This window comes from Hirundo rustica, chromosome 3, assembly GCF_015227805.2.
Source record: "Hirundo rustica isolate bHirRus1 chromosome 3, bHirRus1.pri.v3, whole genome shotgun sequence".
Classification (NCBI taxonomy): Eukaryota; Metazoa; Chordata; class Aves; order Passeriformes; family Hirundinidae; genus Hirundo; species Hirundo rustica.
In genome coordinates this window covers 26,783,926-26,804,430 of record NC_053452.1, presented here as the reverse complement: position 1 = coordinate 26,804,430, position 20,505 = coordinate 26,783,926, and the positions used below count along the sequence as shown (strand labels likewise).

Genomic DNA, 20,505 nt, shown 5'->3' with positions numbered 1-20,505 from the left:
AATCTGAAGAACAGAATGAGTCACATTGACTCAGTTGCATGTGACAGAAACTAGACTTATAGGAGATATTTGGCTTCATAACTCTTTACATTATTTAACATTAATTTTAAAAATTAAACTTCCTACTGACTTAATTGGGTTAAGAACATTTCAGTTACTCTTCAGGGAACAGCAGCATCTTACAGAACTAGACCCATCTCTGAAAATTCTTTAAAAAGAAAGAACCTAGAGCCCTTGTATTGAAAAGTACTAACACGATTAAAACACTTGCATGGTTGCATGGGGGGTTTTTCTGTAAAAGGCTTTTATCATAGAATCATGGAATTGTTTGGGTTGGAGCAGACCTTAAAGATCATGTTCCAATCCCCCTGCCCTAGGCAGGGATACCTTCTCCTACCTCAGGTTTCTCAGACACCCATCTAGCCTGGTCTTGAATATTGTGAGTCATGTCCTATTTATTTTTATTTCTGGAGTTCATTGAGTACATCAAGATTTGTGCAATGGTAGAAATTATCGGTATCAACTCTTTGGATATGCTGATTCTTTAAACCTGAATGGAGAGCTGGAAGAAGTGATTTAAAGATGAAATAGTTTATTTAAAGGATGGTTGAAGCCTTCATTAGAGCAGCAAGAAAATCAGAACAAGAACACAACCTTATAACAGCCATACTGGGTCCTGTAAAGATTTGTCTGAGTCAGGGTGTTCCCTCCAGCAAGGACTGATAGCACAAGCCTAGGAAAAAGACTAAGGCAGACAAAGCAGCTGGAGAAGCATCTGCATGTCCTGTCTTGGCTTCCAGCACTTTTGAACCAGAGATATATGGATATGACTTTTTGGAAGATAAAAATTCAGAACATGATTGTACTAATGAAAAGCAGCAATTCGTGATGAAAACATCAGTATGTTAGGTAGTTTAATTATCTGGCAGAGTTGTATTAAGACAGGTTGTTGTTGATAAAAGTAATGAAAGTCGAGTCTGCCTGATGAATGCAGATGCCCCTTTCCTTCCTTTGAGAGGAGGAGGATTTTAGCTGAAATGGCTCCAAAGGAAGGTCAAGCTTTAGGTATTTCAGATTATGATCACTCTTGTGTTTTATGAGTTGAATAGTTGCTTGGAGGACTAATTGCAGTTTAAATAATTTGAAAATAAAGCAGGGCAGAATGATGCCGGAATGAGAACTCAAAAGCAGTCACTGGATCTTCCTTTTATTGGACTGAATAGGTAATAAAACCCCACAGACTCCAGTGACTAGGGTGTGAGGATGTGAGGAGACAAGTCAAATACATTTTGAAGGTCATTCTTCTGGTCCTTGTTACTGGGTAAAAGAGAGAGGTGTACTATTTTCACCTAAAAATCCTTAATGTGAATTAGCAGTAGAGTTATCAGTGACCATATTTTTTTTCTTGTTTTGTTTTGAGGACAGAGGATCTCTACTTTCTGAGAGAATGAATGGGGAAGTTGTGTGTTGTTTACTTGGCTTTATTCAGTAGCCTAGAAACATTGTCTATGGTGAATTACATTTTATTTGTCTTGGCAGTAAAGTTTGAAGTGTAGCAATTCAATGTTGGCTTATAAAAACTCAGTATAGTAAACAAACCTTACATTATCTACTGATCAAAGAAATAAACCTGCTAAAATTAAATGTTTTCCAGTGAAACTTCCTTTCAGCTGTTTCTTTCCTAACCTCAGTCTTTAGTGTTCAAGATAAGCTGTACTTTTAAGATTAGTACAAACAGAAGAGAAATACTGATGTCAGGTTGGAAACATTCACTTATATGGAGCTGGCAATAACAGAACAGTTGTCTCATTTCTTTGTTGTAAATTTGTATTGACTGTTACATAAGGGTACACTGATACAAGGAGGCAGTAAGCATTTGAGAATGTGATGTGTATCTGTGAGTGCAACAGAAATGCAGCTGAGTTCCAGGAATGGGAGGAGGCAGTCTCTGAAAAGAGAGTAATTGAAGAGATTTTTGCCAGTGGTTTTCTTTCAGCTGTTTTTTTAATTAAAAAAACAACAAACCAAGAAAAAGACACGTAATCCGACTGATTGACCGGGCAGCCCTGCTAGTTGTACATTGCTTTGAAGTTGCTTTAACTGTAATTAGTCATGCTCCCAAATATTGTCTCTGACTTCCTAAGAGATGTCACCACTTTTCAAAAGGACACAGATGTACACTGCTCTTACAACTCTATTATGTCTTTCCAGTTTCTGCATCATTACTGAGTTCCTTCCTACAGCAGCTAAAGATGCTGCTGTTGTAAACCTTGTGGAGTCACATCTTTCTAGTAAAAAAAAAAAAAAAAAGGCATGGTTTAGTACAAAATGAGCAACATTCATCAGTGAGGGAAAACAACTGCTGTTTTAAATGAGATGTAGCTATAATAATGATTCCTTTGGATTGTGCCAGGGAAAGCGCATCACTTGCCCCCTCTGTACAGGGAGAGAGAGATGGATGCACCGCTTCCCTCTCTCCCATGCCCTAGATTTTGATTTTTGTTACTCTGGTTATGGTAAGCAGTTGCTTTGCAGATGTTTTGGCCTTCCTGTTCTAGTGTACCTAGTTCCACTCCTTTATGAATGAAAGCTCCTGCAATCCTGCTAGCAGAGGTTTTGGTTGCCTCTGTGTGTGTGGCCATTTGAGGTACCCTGCCTGGTGTTCAGTTACAGCCATCCATACATCACACAACCTGGCATCTCTAGTTGTGTTTGTGGATAATTGTGCAGTGGCTGAAAACACTGTGGATGTGGTTATATAAAACAACTGTGATTAGAGGTTAACAAAGACAGCTCCTCTTTATAGGTACAGTTTTCACAGTGGATGCATTATTTTGTCTTTAAGTGATGGACATGTGAGAAACAACTGTCAGCACAGTAAAAAGTTTTCATTACTAAAGTCTTCCTGAAGAGTGTTGAACTATTCTAGGCCCTGGCTGAGTGATTTGATTTAGACCTCCCAGAACAATAACTGAACTGTTGTGAAGTCTGAATTTTTAAGCGTTCCACTCTGTGCATATTTCGTGCACCTGTTTTGTATTATGAATCTTTAAGTATCCCTTATGATTAGTCAGGAAAGCAATACTATCACTCTGTCACTGGCAGAGGATGTTTTTACAGTTGGGAAGGGAATAGTTGAAACTTGTAAAGCTTACCAAGGATATGATATTCTCCTAGGTGGTGCCGCGGATTAATTTAGTACTCCATGGAGTTCATTTTTCATCTCCAAAGACGTGTTTTCCATCCAACCTGCATAGGTTTTTGGTTTTTTTCCTTTCCTTTTGATCTAGGAACCATGTCTTTAAAACTTTCAGAGCCAAAAGAAGGACAATCCTGAATGCACTTTCTGGATATACTTTTAAAAATACCTATCCATGATAAGTTCTGACTGCTTGAGGATGTATGAAAAATACTTATGTACAGTGAGGCCATTTTACTGTTCCCTGTGTTTTCAGAAGTTCAGGCTATAGAGCCTTCTATGGTTTTTGGAAGCTTTCTCAGCCTGTTTACGAAAGAGAAGAATATGCTCCATGAAAGGAAGAAATAGCTGGGAAAATGGGCTTTCAAAAGAATGCTAGGTGGAAGAACCAAACGAAGAAGGATGAGTGTTTTTAAGTGTAGTTTTTAACTACTCAGTGAGGACTTACCAGTGTTTAAGACCAAGATGCAAGAATCTTGAGTAATGGAACAAAAAAAATTGGAAGGAAGAAAGGAGGAAAAGCCTGGTAATGTAAGGAAATGAGACAAAATTAACCAAAACAAGAATAAGACCTATTTCCAGTGTGTGAAAATAGGTATCAAGAGTGTTAATATATCAAATCACATAATTTGCTTTCTCTGTCTTAACCAATTTAATGCATGTTAATTGCTTTGGATTTTTTTAAACGTTTGTATGTCACAGGCATTTCTTGCAGTAGTGTTTCTTACTACTTTTTGTTTCTTGCCTTTATATATTTAAGTATTTTAAAATACCACCATTTTTGATGTAGCTATTGTTGTGCTAAAATTTTCAAGGAATATTTTTTCAAATGGCTGTTTGACTTTAGAGTGTGAGTTTTTTTACTGAAGCTCTAGATGACTGAATCTGAACTTGAACATACTCTTTGAATGTGTTCCTCTGGTTTTGTTCCTCCAATGATGTTTATGCATAGGCCAGAAAGGACTGGTGAATGGATACCCAGGCGTAGGAAGGGTTGTACAGAAATTTGACAGACATAAAGAGAGTGCATGGGATAGAAAGTTTATGTTGGTGTACGATAACAAGGAGAAGCTGTGTTATGGTTGTACCTAGTGGTGGAGAGTTCATTTGGAGGAGCAGGAGTGGGGCCTTGCTCTCAGGGTCTGCCTGCTTTGCTTTTAGGTCAGAGGCAATGTGGGGAGCAAAGCTCTACTGAAGCACAGTTTATGCACAGCACTCTAGTGCAACATGCTTCCAGTTCTGGGGTGTTTCTGCTAAAACCCCCAACTCAAAGGCAGTGACACTAAACTGGGAGGAGCTGTCAACTCCCTTGAGGGCAGAGAGGCCTTGCAGAGAGATCTCAACAAATTAGAGAGATGGGCAACCGCCAACTTTTCATGAAGTTTAACAATGACAAGTGCCCAATTCTGCGCGTGGAACAGGCCAGCCCTGGTTGTGTGTATAGACTGGGAAATGAGAAGCTGGAGAACAGCTCCATGGAAAGGGTGCTTGGGGTCCTGGTCAATGGCAAGTGGAATAGGAGTCAGCAGTGCCCTGGGAGCTGGGAGGGCCAGCCCTGTCCTGGGAGACACCCGGAACAGCATGGGCAGCCAGGCAAGCGAGGGGATTGTCCTTCCGCTCTGCGCTGGGGGGCCTCACCTTCAATATTATGTGCTGTTCTGGGTGACACAATATAAGAAAGACATGAAACTATTTGGGAGTGTCCAGAAGAGGTCCGTGAGGTTGATGAAAGGCCTTGAGGGGGAAGACATAGGAGTGGTTGAGGTCACTTAGCCTGTGGAGGAGAGACTGAGGGGAGACCTCATTGCAATGTGCAGCTTCCTTGTGAGAGGACGAGGAGGAGTAGGTTCTGGCCTCTTTACTCTTGTGACCAGGAGTCAAGGAAACAGCATGAGGCTGAATTGGGAGAGGTTTTGGTTGGATATCCAGAAAACAACAGAGAGTGTGCCCAGGCACTGGAAGAGACTCCACAGAGAATGGTCACAGCAGCAGCCCGACAGAGTTCAGGAAGCCTTTGGACAGTGCTCTTAAGCACATGGTCTGACTCTTGGGGATGGTCCTGTGCAAGGCCAGAAGTGATAATAGTGTGGGTTCTAAGTTGGGTGATGAAAAATGTATCTTCCAGTGGAGCTGCAGGCAGCTCTTGGACTTGTAGTATCCTGCAGAGCCTTTCTTAGGTGCTTCCTTAGCCTAGGTGTGGTCTAGCTGCAGAAGAGAGCAAGGGGAGATACTGAGAGGGTGAGGGATGCTTCTAAATTTATCACCTGTCAAGATCCCTCCTTTTTTTCTGCTTCATAAAAGGTACCAGTTGTCTTTGGATCATCAGAGTCTCCTTGATGTTTGGGAGTGTGGAAACCTCTCCCACAGCTTGAAGCAACCAAAGATTTAATAAGGCTTCTGAAGGAATGATAAGCAGCAGGTGCTTCTATTCTGCCCTCCCTAATTCCTTCTCAAGCTTCTCAAGCCTCTGTTATCTCTACCCTGTTTCCTCTGGCACTCTCACTATCAACTCCCTCTCATCAGCTCTTGGTTCAGATGTTTGCTCCTTTTTATCTCTGTTTTGGGTCTCGTCCTCTCTTACAGAATAGCTGCTGTTGTGGTATTTTGTTGCTTATTGCACTGGAGTAATTATCATGCTGTCAGAAATGCAGACCAAATATATCTGTATATTGATTTTATTCAGAAGTATAAACTTCAGATTCACTACATGTTCACATTTGCAATGAATGTCTCAATCTCTGTTTGGCAAATGCATCAAAAATATTGAACCTTCCTTTTCACTTTGAGAAATCACTTAATTCAATACTAAAACATCTGACATAAATGGAAGATATTGAGCATTTATAGTTCATACTGAGTTTTACTCGGGCATAGTTAATTCTCTTAGTACCTTTTCTTCCTCTCACCAGTCCAAATGCATGCATTTGTTTAGCTTTATAATATTAAATTTATAGTCTTAAAAGAGAAAAAAAAATAGGTAGGAAAGGCTAACTTCTTAGTCCCTACAAAACACTTCTATAGCAAACAAAATGCCTGTCGTGTGCTCATCTCACATTTGGAAAATGCAGAAAATCTTTCATTTATTCTTCCAAGTTTCTCTCCATCTTGTTTCATTGGTGAAACAGACAGTGCTGGCAAATAGAACAGGAAATGTAAAGAGCACAATGTTCATTTTTATTTTTCCTACAGAAAATATAAGTGGAGTCATGCTTGAGTGCGTGCTTGATTTTTTTGTACCATTTGAATTATTTTGTGCCATAAGAAAGAACCAGGTAGAGCCTTGGCTCGTTGGAATGAAATCACTTTCAAACCCAGACCAACTCAAGACAAAGAAAAAAGGTTAAATCACATTGTCAGTATATTACGTGAAACATGCTGCAGGCTTAATACTTTTTAGTTTAATATGTTAATAGAAAAGTAAGTAATATCAGCATAAAAATGTGTGTGCTCTGGTGATTCTCCTGTTTCCCTATCTAGTAAATACTGCCCATTCCAAAAAAAGCTTCAGGAAGATGTAGAGATGGACATAACAACACTCTGAAAGACTTCATATATACAGCCTGTTGCCAGATTTTTGTTAGACTTTGTTATTTCCTGGTGTAACATCTAATAAAAAACGTATGCTCTGTGTGTGTATCCTGTCTTACAGTATAAAACTGCAGCCCATAGAAAATCCTGAAGGATTTCAAGAGGAAGAGACTTAGTGTCATCACCTCGGGGTGCCACTTTCATATGGGAGCCTTGTTAAGCGTGTAGGATTTCAAACATCCGTGACGGTACTGATATTAAAAGTGGCCATAAATAGAATGAAGTGCATCAAGGGCTTCCAGCAATGGAAACACTTTTTTTAATTTGCTGGTTTGAGACAATAATTGTAAATTATATTTCTGAATTATCATATTGTAAGCTATTACTGTAAAATTAATCAAAATAAAATAGGTTTGTAGATACTAGGAACTGAGGAGGGAATACAGTTCTGACTGTAGTTTTTTCTCTTGGATTACTGTGCAATAATTAAAAACATTTAAAAATTATATTGCAGCATCCAACATCTTCAGTTGCTGGAAGTGAGAAAAAGCTGATGAAAGCCAAAGTGAGCTTTTTATGTTTAACTAGTTTTGAAATACACACAATATAGTTTCTTGGTACTCAGTGATCACTGGTGAGTAAAAAAGTGCTATCTTTGAAACATCACACTGCCTTTAGCAATAAATGGAGAATGTGGTTTTCCCTAAAAAAAATAGGAAGTGTTGGTAAAAGTGGTAGAGACACAGTATTAAAGAAGGTAATATAACTAGAAAGTAATGTAGCTCTTAGAGTTGTTTAATTTTCATAATTTTTCATTTTTCTGAAAAGCCCTATTGTGCTTATAGAGAAGAAAAAAAATTGTTAGTGTTTCAGACAGATACATTGAATATATAGCATCGTCATTTAATCCAACTTGACACAAGAGTTAATAGTTCTAATGACATTTAAAGCTGTTTTCGGTCTTGTGTAATGTGGTACTTTGCGAACAGTTGAAGAAGTTAATTTCCTGTAAAGTTGAATTTTTGAAGTTCTGTGATCACATGCTCCAAATAAATGATCTCATCCTAAATATTTCCTAAGTCAAGTTACAAATGTTCCTAAACTTATCATGTCCAGCTCTCAAGTTATTACAGGAGTAACTTCATGGGTTTTTTGCTCTCAGAGTGCAGTAGGCTATTAGATTTTCTCAGAAAGGAGACGTTTCTTCCATCAGCTCTTGGACTAGTTAAGTCTTGCTAATGTTTTTCCATCAACCTTTTCCTTTCAGAGGAATGAATGTTCCATCTGCATGTTACCTTTTAATTTGGTTTTATATCAGTGATATTTATAAAGATTGGATAGGACAACAGGAAGAAAGGCTTGGAAGTTGGGAGTCAGTCATATATTTTTTTTCATTTTTTTTTCACGGTTTGTAATACAAAACATTCATACTCAGTATTGCTGCTGTTTTGTAAATAGTGCTGTCTGTAGGGCATCTCTTCACAGGTCTATGTAGTGAAAATTGTAATGTTGCCGATAAGTATTTTACTTTTACCTTTTAATTTGTTTAACACAGAGCTTTTACTCTGTTACTTGTAACTAGAAGAGAACTCATCCTTGTTAATATCAAGTAAATAAATTTATAAATAGGTGGGCTCCCCTTTTGCAGCTTGTTGATAATTTTTAATGTGTTGTGAAGCCAACAAGACTGATCAAGTACACAGAAAATGCATAGTGGTGTTTGGGGAAGGGAGGAGGAAACTTGGTCTCAAATAAAGTTATTCTGTTTTAACAAGTACAGCTAAACCATGGGATTTTGTGGAATTTTAGTAGACTCTTAAACTACCTCTGTGTATTCCTTAACTTCTGACATTTTCTTGCTAGCTCGTTTTGTTGTCTTTCTTTGCCAAATTGAAATATTCGTAGCACTTGAGTTTATTTGAAACAGTCGTACTTCATACTGCTATATGTGCTTTGTTGTGGTTTTAGCTCTGTAGTAAATTTTACTGCTTAAAACCAAAAAAAATATACAGCTTTATGGGATGACTCTTCAACATAAACTGTCAATCCCCAGCCTAATTAGCATAACCAGTGGATGCTTTGTGATCAGGGTTGAGGACAGGGTATGGAACAGAAGCCTCTATAAAAAAGGTGATGAGGGAGGTGCACACAAGATCTGTGTGATGAGGAGCCATTCAGTGTGTGGCATGTCTTAGCTGTTTTGTGTCAGAGATTATGAACAAAGTACTGCAAACATTTCTGCCAAATTCACTGCGAAGTGACTTGAAACCACAAGCTCTCTCTGGATTCTGGTTTAGTTTATCTAAAGGTAGTAAAATAAAGTGTTTAATCTGTTAACTAAAGAAACTGTTGATTTTAGTGGGTGATTTTGCAATTGCAGCCACTGGTAAAATACAGAAGCAGGAGGACCTGGCCTGGGGAGCGATGGGTGGAAGTGAACACAAGCACAACCAGATTGGTACTGATTGCAAAGGGATAACAGTGAAGAGCCCATTGAGATACTCTTACCACTTGAGTTTGGTGTTTATTTGAACGAAAAAGGGTATGAAGTATCCTACTAGTCCCTTCCATCGCTGATGCAGGGTGGTTTTCAGCTGCCTTAAACCAATCTGGCATTTAGTGAAATGGGTGCCTAGTTGTTATTCTCATTGCTGGTTTTGGGGCCCTAATGCCAAGAGGATTTGTGTAGACTTATGCTCTGCAAACAGCTTGTGCACAGCAGTCCACACGCAGCTGATCATCACTAGGCCTCTGGCTGCTGCGTGTTGCAGCTGCCACAAATCAGCTGGTGGTCCTCTTGGAGCCATTTCAGCAAAAACAAATAAGATTTAGATATCTGGATGTTATTTAAATAAACTTAAATATTTCAGTATCAGGCCTTTGCTAACCTAACTGACGTGACTGAAGGGAATGGGAAGCTTGCTTTCATAAGAAATTGTCAAACTTCAGCAGGATGTGGTGTCAAAAAAGTGGTAGGCATGGTAATATCTACCACTGGCACCAGTGTGTTCAGAAGGCAACAACCTCTGTGCAGTTCAATATCCAAAGCTGAATAGAGGGTTAAGTGGCTTTAAAAAACTGTTCTTTGAGACAATTAGACAGCTGTACTCCCCTGGGATAGTAAAATCAAAGGCAAGCATGTGCAAATATTGGAGAAGGTGGTTCTTGGATAAGGGAAAGTGTTGGAAGGACTTGCTTTTCAAAAAAATCTTTTCTGACATAAAAACTGTGGCTGTTGACATTCCCTTATGTCAAAAACACAGCAATTGCATGCAGGTGGAAGAGAGAAGGGGAAAAAATAACAATAAAGAACAGCTCTTTCTGGCCAGCTTCTAATTCCTCTGAAGAGAGGAGCCCCAGAAAGTGTCATCATTTTATTCTGGATATTGTCTGTTACTGGTGAATTCACAAAGGCTGTGTTCATCTGCTGTGGTGCCGCTGATTGTAAAAAAAAAAAAAAGTGCATGCTCCTACTAGAGCTTGGAAAAATGTTTGATAGTTTTGAGTTTGGCACTTGCTGCGATAGTGTAGGATGCTTGTTTGTCTGGGGAAAAAATCCACAAGGCAATGAAGCATTGTCACTAATTAAAATCAGAAGGAATACTTGAGCTGTTTGGGGGAGATGTAATCAGCTGACTAGTGAGATTAAACTTTGGGAACAAAAGGCAAATGCAGGTAGAATTCCAAATGTTCAAAGCAGAGATGAAAAATTCATTAACGTTGCTCCCTGATTATGCAGTTAGCCCTTTCTTTGCCCTTAAGTTTACCTTGGCTGGGGCACTTGCAGTTAAATGGCACTGTGGAAATTACTGGAAAACATTAACATTAACTTGTTATTGTAAGCTGACATCATGCTGAGCCTGATGGGAAGTGAAAATTTATAAATAGCTTGTCCATATGTGTAAGGCAAGAATCTGCTGATCTTCAGCAGTAGCATGATTCACGCATTTGCTGTAGTTTAAACTTCATCGTGAGTTTTTTATGTTTCTGTGAACTTCGTAGTTTCAAAAACTTGAGGAAGATCAGTGGTCCAAAATTGGCAGAACTGAGGAAATACTGTTGATATTTTCAATGCAGTTTTGGTTGTACAATCTATATCGTACTGATACTTAGGTATTTTTCCCTCTGTGTCTTCTGAAGAGCCAAGTGCTTCCAAAAAAATATGCTTAAAAGCATAATTTTGGTGCTTTTTTCCCCCCCATGAATTCTCATGCATATACCTACTATCTGTGAACTGGACCTTTACAGGATCTGAATTTTCTGTCTCTGAGATTCATCCTTTATGTATTTCAAATAAATCACTTAATCTCTGTTTCCTTGCCTGCAAGACTTTATTCTGTAATCTTTTATAATATGGGACCGACGGGTCATATTGAGAAACAAAATGTGATTTCATGAGTAAAAGCTTTATTTCTACATCATTCATGGAAAATAAGTAAAGAGATGTTGTGTATTTCAGGGAGCCAGTCCTCTTCCCTCTCAGATGATCTTCCTCAGAGGAAAGTGGCTGTATCCACACATACCTGTGCTGAACAGTGTAGTCCAGTGACACTGAAAGTACAGGAGGGCTGTGGAGTTGAGGATTGTCTTTTTTCTCACATGTTACAGCTAAGTGGGATCCTCTCACACAAATTAATTTCTAGATGTTGCTGTAATAAAAAGAAGAAGAAAGAGTTTGCATTGAATGCATCTTGCTTTTTCCAGTTGTCTTATGTACTGCCCTTGTAAAACTGAACTTGTTATTAATGTTTATGCTTGGAGTTCAATATAACTCATCTGCAGGTTAAGCCCACCCATCAGCTATGCTGTCTAGACATAAAGTTACTTTTATTGCATGTTTCAGTTGTATGTTCCTTTTTATAGGGATGATTTTGACAGAGGAAAATTCTTGTGAGTTCTACTTGCCTTCAGCTGTGTTGCTCTGTGTCAGAAGAGTTTGGCATTTGAGCTGGGGGCACCAACATGGACAGTGTTGGATGGATCTGCATAGCTGTAGTCCCCGATGTTCCCCTTGTTACCTGCATCTAACTATGAGAATTTTCTTTAAGGGAGGGACATTTGCCCTATTGTTTGAACTCAGAGGTGCAGCAATCCCTGCCATGGAAGAGCAATCAATCTGACCTAAGTTGTGTAGGCTTTGAAATGTTGGCTTAGAGTTCAAACAAAGGAGTGCAGTTGGTAATATTGAGTTCCTCAGATGCAAATGGGGCCATTAATGATGACAAAATTCTTGTAAAGAGGAAGCAATGGAAGTTGAACCTCATGCACAGAGACACGCACAGTCACAGATTATGTCTGACAATGTACAAACGGGGAAAAGCTTTTAGAAGTTGTAATATGGCCTTGGAAGACATCACCTTTTTTTTTTAATTACCCTACTTATAGCTAGCTGCCCTGGGACTTTTCATGTGTTAAATTATTCCTCAGACTTTAAAAATACTGAGTATTTTTCTTTTGTTTGAGAGAGACCTGTATATATATATATATATTCTCCTCTCTAAGTTTTAAATCAGTAGTTGAGAGAGGTAAATAATTTTCTGTAGCTGCAAGCTTTACTTCACTTTATTTTACAATGTGAATTTGGGAACTAAAAGCAGCAAATTAATTTAGCTTACTTCTAATTATTTTCTCAGCTTGTATGTTAATACAGACATTCCTGAGGCAGAAGATCACCTCTGCTGAAACCAGCAGAGCTGCAGGGTCAAGTGGCAGTGTACTTCTGAGCGCTCTAGATAAACACGTTCATACTGTGTCTCTTACCATGTCAGCTTCTCTGTGTCAGTGGGCAGCTGACAATATTCCTCCTAATTGTAACTATCCCTCAGTAGACAGGAATGTGTGCCTTGGTCTTTTATTTGCATTTGTTTCCTTCATGTGGGCATGTACAGGAGAGCTGTTATGAAGGCATGACCTGGGGAAAAAAAACAATTTCAAATTGTTTCACTGCCACCCCTCAAAAAAAAGGAAGAGGGAAAAGAAAGCCAGAGTGTGTATATGTGTAACTTTATATCCTTTGAGGCAGCTGGATTAAGACAACGATGGGTGAGTTTTTAGGATGGCAGATTTGGAAGAAGAGACATCATTGTGTCCTTCCTGCTGTTTGTTCTGATCAGAAATACAGGCTGAGGACAACTCCCGACTGCTCCCAGCAGTCTGGTTTGTTCGTTTCTCTAGACTTGCAGGTTTTGGTTTCATGCTGTGGGAAGATAATGGGAATGTTTGCAGAGAGTGGAAATGCCACCAGCTCCACAGTAGCCTCTTTCATCTCTGGTCAGGCTGGCTGGTTAGGAGGATGTGTGTGAGACGCACAGATTTGCCTTTTCTTAGCCCTGTGTGCTTACTGGGGTTTCTCTTTGCTCACCAGCCAGTCCTGGTTGGCTTTCTCTGCCCAGCACGTGTACCGTTAGTTGAATGACAGCGTGAAAAGGATCTTAAACCCTTAGGGTAAAAAAATCCTAATAATGATAAAGTGAGACATCATATTGGGTTTCTGTGTGAATAGGCAAACCATGTACTTCTAAGTGAAAATTCAGCTGGGTCTTCCAAGTAAAATGAATCTACTGTATCCTGGCAGCAAACTTCTCATTGTTTTGTTTTGTCCTAATGAAAATTTTGAGTCACATACACAAATTTTAAACTGCAATTCGGTTTCATCCTGACTAAAATAGGAAGAAAAACCCGGAGAAGAACCTAATAAAAATTGTATTGTAAGAATTTTGGTCTGTGAAGTTTTACATTTTTTGGGCTTGTTTTAGATAGAAATGGGTTTATGTTAAACGTGAAGAACGCCTTTTTAATGATGGATATTTTGTGGTATGTGACTGTCACTGAGAAAAAAACCAATTTTGCTATCTTTCAACATCTTCTAACTTTCATTAGTTTTGGCACATTCATCATTTTCAGATGATTAAATAGCTGTGTTATTCTTGCTGAGTTATACAGAGTTAACTGTATTGGTATTGTGTTTTTATTCATTAATTTAGGTGTTTTCAAGCCTTTTTTTTACTTAATTCAGTCAAAACATGCTTGCCTTCATTTTAATCAAAACAGCTTTTAATTAATGTATAAACCCAGCTTCATGAATTTTGTTGGATATATTTGGAAGAGGGATTCAAGTGGTATAATTTCTCATGAATAATAAAGCAAAACTGGGTAATTAGATAATGAAATGTGCTGACAAAACAAAGCTAAAATTCTGGAAAAATTGAATTGTGAGCCAGCTGTTGCTTTAAAGAAAGAAAAAGATTTTATACAGTTTTCATAAAATTATTTGCAGAAGGAAATAGTTGAACCTCAGACTGAGTTTATTAGTTCATGCAAAGACAGATTTAAAGAAGCAATATTCATGTGCAATCATATAATGTATCTCTGGCAGAAATTATAATCTGACCTGTTAGTTGTGAAACTGCTATTATGTAATGAAAAGACTTCTAAGAAAGGAAATGGTAGGAACAAAGGGAGTGATGACTATATTAATTTGGTATATCTAAATGATTTAGGACTGTGAAAAGAATGATGGCTTTCCTAACACATTTGTGGATGACAGGAGAATTGATAAACATTTGAAATTCCTCCTCAGTATATTGCCATTTAAATGGGGAAATAAATTCAGAATATTTACTCTCTGCCATAAACACCAGATAAAAACTTCTCTCGTAAATTAAATACCTCAGGTGAAGAATATCCTTAATAACTGTAATAGAATTGATCTGTTCACAGAGTTGCTAAACCTCAGTGTAACAGTCTGGGTCATGAGGACACAAGCACAGGGTGCCACCATCAGTGCCTGGTGCCTCACCTTGGTGCCCCGTGGTTCTGGACTCATTTTAAGCTCTGCAGTGTGCTGCTCTTGTCTGGGAGATCAGCGTGGACTGCAGGCATCGGGTTCATACCAGACCCTCTGGTGATAAAACATTGTATTTCTTTTCCACAAATACCAATTTTTGACAGAGCAGGGTGGTAAACAGATAAACTCTCCCATCTATTTTTGCGTGGATATCTTATTGGAAAACGGGGTGGTAGATGAGGTTTTTAGTCCCATTATAATTATCACACTAGCACTTCTCATCTTTAAGGAAAAAAGGGATTTTTAAGACTTGTTTTTCCCTGGAGCTAATTATTGTTACTTTGAACTTTTTATCATACTTATAAAAAGGCCTTCACCTGTCACAGCAGCTTGCCAGTAGTAGTAAAAAAAAAAAAAAAAAAAAATTGGACCTAAGTTTCTGAATACAGAGATAACTTGGCAGTTAGATTTATCATAGAAGAAAAATAAAATTTTATCTGCCTTTAAATGAGAGAAGAAAAGAAAAATTATGTTTGAGGTTTTTGGTTTTTTACTAGCAAGTTAATACTCAGGCAAAAGCTTTTGATGGGGCTGTTCTGAAAACCCACATACTTCTTACTGTTGCCATTTTGCAAACGCCTTTTTTTATTTTGCCTTCCCACGTTACTTCAACCTTCATAGCTTGGTGAGTGGCATATTTTTGAAAGTTCAGTATTTACACAGTGCTTTCTTTCAGCTGCTAAAACATCTGTGTTCTTTGTATTTTGATAGGGAGCTAAAGGATATATGTTGAGAATGTAAAGTTTCGGGTGATGTTAGTTTGGTTTTTTGGTTTGTATTTTTTTTCCCCCCCAGTAAGCACTGCAATGAACACTGCGAGCATTGTTTCAGTTTTGCACTTAGGAATGTGAATACTTGTACTGTATACTTAGTTTCATCCAAACATAGCTGAGGGCATGCATGAAAAAGTCTTTATTGCTTGGGGTCATCTTAAGGCGGGGAGGAAAGCTCAGTGTTGCTATTTCACTGTGAAGTGTGCAACTGGATAACCTCCTGTTTTTGGAAAATCTCATTGTTTGAAAAAGGCACTTGGGGCAGCAACATGCTGAAGAATGTGCTTTTTTTCAAATGCAAACATGTGCTCATATACACCAGGTATCAACCTAATCATAGTTTTTTGTTGGAAATTAAAAGTTTATTATGAATTTCAGAAGCCTTAGTTCCTTCTGTAAAATTATTGTTAGTGCTATGAAATGTTGCTTTGAATTTGTTAGAAAGTGTCATGCTAGATCAACTTTGTGGCTGTTGAAAGGTTGTACTGTATTTTCAGTGTCTCTGTTTATATGCAGGAAAACTTTGGCACCAAAAATAAATTTGCATTAGGTAAATTTTGTGTTTGATACAAGTTTTTCTCCGTCACATTGCTTCGTTATTTTAATTATGTATTTCCCAGCATTTCAAGCTGGTAAGAGAGCTCCTAGAGATGATGATATGCTGCATATCACATTAAAGTTAGTGTGGGGGGGAAAAAGTCTCTTCCTGCTTCACATGATTTACATTTTTGACTTAGCTGATGTCTAATAATTTTTTTTTTTTAAGCTATGTGGGTTTTTTTCACTTAATCATCCAAAATAAACACTTGGAAAATAGCAGATGTTATGTCTTAAGGCCTGCTTGGGTACAAAGAAAACACTCAGATTTCTCATGTCATGGCAGGGCGACAGAGTGCTGCATCTGAAAGCACGGTGTTGAGTAGGGGATGGATGTGAACAGGACAGAAGGATACGTGTGCAGATTGACCAGTGGGGAACCAAGCTGACTGTTCCTTTTTTTTTTTCTTCCTTCCCTTCTCTGCTTTTTCTCCTTTTCTTGAGGCTTCTACAGCTGAAAAACCAGGGTGAAACGTTGAAAGTACTGGAAGTTGGGAATGGCTGAAGAGCATGGCTATGTTGACCAGGTGTGACACTGTATCCTAATGTGCAAAATCCAGCGAAGTTGGGTTTTGCTCATTAGATATGGTGTCACGCCTGGGGTGGCTTGGGAGAGTTTGGGTTTTTTCTGTGTTATTTTGCACTAAGTAGTCCTCCCATGCAGGTGGTTTTACCTGGAGCAGTGTAGGATGTGCTGACTCGGCGTTAGCACCCTGTGGAGCAAGTGGTCTTAGAATCACTGGACGCTGTTGCCCATCATTTATCCATGTATCTGGACTTCCCATGTCTTGTACTTTTAACAGCTCTTGTCCAGGTTGATGGACAGTCTCTGCTGTCCTGTTGGTGTATTTTCCTGGCTCCTGAACAGCCTGCATAGAGGAGGAGGAGAAGGTTTCTGGGTGTCCTTGAATTCACCATCTTTAATGCAGGATTCCACAGAACTATGGACAATACCTTGTCTCAGTGAAGTGTTGTATCTATTAAAAAGAACCACTGTCAGCCAGTGAGTTTTCGTAAACCTTCCTCCACAGGTAGTGTAAATCTTTGATAAAACAACCCCTAAAAAGAAAAAAAAAAAAAAAAATCATTAATATATTGCCTTTGTGTAATAAAAATCAACCATGTACACAAGGAGCACCATGACCTCATTGTATTTATGTGTGAGGAATTCAGCAGAGGATTTTAAATCATGTATTTTGGACTTGAGGAGAGCCACATGCTGGCAAGCCTTTCTGTTTTATAACTTGTATCAAACAGTCTTGTAAAATTTGCTGCCTCTTCATGCAAAAATTGCCTGGCTTGTAGTCTTAGATCATGGAAGCCACATGGAATGCAAAGAATGACGTGTCACATGTGATGGAAGTGAAGAACTACTGAAGTTAGCTTTTACACATTGCTTTTTTGGCTGCCTCTGGTTTTAGCTTACATAAAGTAAGGCTTTGTATAAAATATGCTGATGTTATTTGCCATTTCCACTTTAGCTTAGGCATTCTAAAATCTCAGGCTGAGAAAAGAATTTTTGTGGGGAAAACTTTCTAGGTGTCTAAGATTTGGTGAGGGTGCCTGAATAAAAGACAAAGGGCTTGCAGTGAAATAACAAGAAAACCAGGATTTTATGTATGTCAAAAAAAGTCAGTACAGGCTAAATTGTAGTCGGACATTTTCTTTGATGGGTGCAAGCACTTTTCAAGAGTGCATCAAACTCTCATGTGAGTTGCACTTCTAATTCTACTGTTTAAATAGGACTCACGTCCCGTGGCTTTTACCATCTGAATAGTGGTGAAAGGATTGGTTCATACAAAGAATTAACTCCAGAGGAGTTTGGTTGCGTTTTCAGTACTGAATTTCCTACCTGGACAAATTTAAACCCACCAATTTGACCTTCTTCTTTCTCTTTCAAGACCTTTAGCTTGAACTATCAAACTACTTAGGCTTCCTCTGCCTCTACATGGAAGGCACTTGGAGAGTTGTTTTCAGAGCAGAAGAGATTAAATTAATTTAAGCTTCTAGGAAAAAATGTGATAGCCTTTCATAGTTGTGAAACAGATTTTATATTATTGCTTAGAGGTAAATCCATTGTCATTCCTGGAAATGAGCACAAGCGCAGAAGAATAAAATTGGAAATGTTAAGGCACCAAATGGTTTTCAATTAGCAGAGGATATAAAAAGCAATAAGAGCTTCTGCATAAATATTATTTTCCATTTTCATTCTTTTTCTTCTGTCGTGTCTATGACTTAACAGGTATTAAGGGCAAGCCACAAAAATATAGACAAACTATTAGTAGTGGCTGCTTAGTGCATTGGTTTTCATGAAGAAAATGAGTAGGTGCTTAGGTAAACCATTTTTATAATCAAACTTGCACAGGCAAGAGCAGACTAAAGGAGAAAATTCAAGGTAGACATCTCTGGTGACACTTTGAAATGTTTGCAAGCTTGCACTTCTGCAGAGTGTTTTTTAGAAAAAGATCAAGATTCAAAAATATCTTGGAAAGGCCATCTTAGAAAGATGCTCTCAGCAAAATGGTGTTCAGAGGATTTCAGAAGATTAAAAAACACAAAAGACAAGCTACTTCTCCAGGATGTGTCTTGCCTACAGAACACCTGCTAACAAAGGGAGATGAGAGTTTATTTCATTTTCCTGTCAAAGGGCCCCAGTGGGATCTCTGTGTTTAATAAGTGCCTCACTAGGAAAAAATCTAGACTGACTGAATAGTGTCCAGAGAACAGTTGTTTGCCATGGGGGCAGTGGTGGGAGCAGACAGGAGCACCTTACCTCAAGAGCTTGCATTTTGAGGGTGGAAGACTGGAGGAGGCTTGGCTGTTTTCAGGATTGGGTCAGTCAGGCATTTGTTTCATCAAAGAATGTTTAGACCCTCCCTCAGTGTTTGTATGGATTAGATAGTCTCTTGACATCTCTCCTGTTTCTGTGCTTATTTGAAACGACTGCAGCTGTTTTTCCACTTGAATGATTTCACAAAAAAAAACCCAGATGAAATTGTGTCAAGTTAATGCTATGTGGCAGTAATTGTGTTTCCAAAACAAGCAAACAAACAAAAAAATATAACCCCTGGAGCAAATGACAGCTGGAATGTGGAAAATCAAGATCTGGGATCTAAAAATCTGGATACAAAGTTTTTTCTTTTCCCAAAGTGAAGTGAAGGCCCCAGCTTGATCCATTAGTCATTAAATTGTCACTTTGCAACTATGAAGTGCTAATACCCTCACATGTCAAGAGTCTTTCCATATAAAATGCTCACAATATGTATTTTTGGAAATGGTCTGATAATATCTCTTGAGCTTTCTAAATTCCGCACATGGTCAGTTTCAGTAAATAATGGGGGATGAACTTGACTCAATTTGCACGGAAACCCTTTCTGTAAATGTAACTTAGCTGTGTAAGCGAACAGTATTTCCAGTTTTGAAGCTGTTAGGCAAAATTCCTTATGCTGAGTAAGATCTTTTCCATTAGGTAGGCTTCACTACTGCAACACACATTTCCATGCATTTCCATTTGGAAATTGCCTCACCCGAGTCTTTCCTGTTCACTTGTGTGTGAATGGGAAAAGTTCTAACCAGGTGGGGATGATATGGGTGGTGTCACTTGTGCCAAGTGTGTGTCACACACCCTCTGCCACGTGCAGGATGGGCACTACAGGGGCTGGGCTTGGAGAGACACTTTCCACTGTGCAGTTGCTATCAGCTTTCTTACGCTACCCAATATTTTCATTTCATGCTTAGATAACTGTACTTTTTTTAGCTTTTTTTTTTCTTAACAGTTTTCTGTATATTCAATACTACTTGGAAAAACCTGTTTTTAAATTGCAAGCAGGCTCTCTGAGAACATACAGGCAATTGTGCTGGCACTGGGGAACAAGAAAGTTGAAAGTGGAGGGATGCTTAAGTTGGAAAAGGCCAGAGGAGCAGTGTTCATCCAGCTGCCTTCTATTCACTTCATGGAGGTTAACATCTTCCAGCACTTTCTGTTCTGTGCAAAAAATGCATTTTTAAAAATGGGGCAACTTAAAGATTTAAGGATATTATTTGCTGAGGCCAAGTGAATATGCGTTTTTCCTTGAGTAATGGTTGTTTATTTTGAAGATGAATTTCATCTTTCAGTTATTTGAAGGAACATCACTGGCTAGAAACTCTTTGTTTGAATTTTTTTTTATTTTTTTTTTAATTTAGGTTTTTCACTTGCTGCAGTCGTACCTAGAATCAAACCAGTTTGTTAGTTTGGACTTCCAGCAGGGACTGAGTGACATCATTACCTGCATGGGGACCAAGCTGTGGCTGGCTAAAAGGTAAGATAACACAAAATACCTGATTTATAAACACATTTTAATATGCATGGAAGACCTGGTTGATTTTTAAAGTTATTATTTTAGCATGGTGGACAGATTTATTTGTTTAGAAATATGTAAAAGTTAGATGCCTTATTGGCTTGCTGATTTTTAATCAAGGAGGTTTTTTTTTTTTTTCCAAAAGCAAGGATAGAAAAACATTATAGTCCAGTCATTAAAGAAAAAATAACTGTGAATGAACATTCCTACAGAAACAGAAAA

At 38.4% G+C, this 20,505-nt stretch overlaps 1 protein-coding gene across 8 annotated transcripts in view; it reads left to right on the top strand.

The window, feature by feature from the left end:
- The window catches only part of THADA (THADA armadillo repeat containing), a 150,310-nt gene that overhangs the window by 69,751 nt on the left and 60,054 nt on the right, over positions 1-20,505 (top strand). For 6 of the 8 annotated variants that reach the window (XR_005700030.1, XM_040059335.1, XM_040059336.1 and 3 more), the window contains exon 30: positions 20,129-20,244. Coding sequence is in view for 6 of the 8 variants with exons in the window: in XM_040059335.1 (XP_039915269.1) it covers positions 20,129-20,244 (116 nt within the window). In the remaining 2 variants the exon portion in view is untranslated. Of the gene's footprint in view, positions 1-6,848; positions 8,165-20,128; positions 20,245-20,505 lie in introns of those variants that run through there. The other 2 variants (XR_005700031.2, XM_040059341.2) reach the window with 2 other exon arrangements.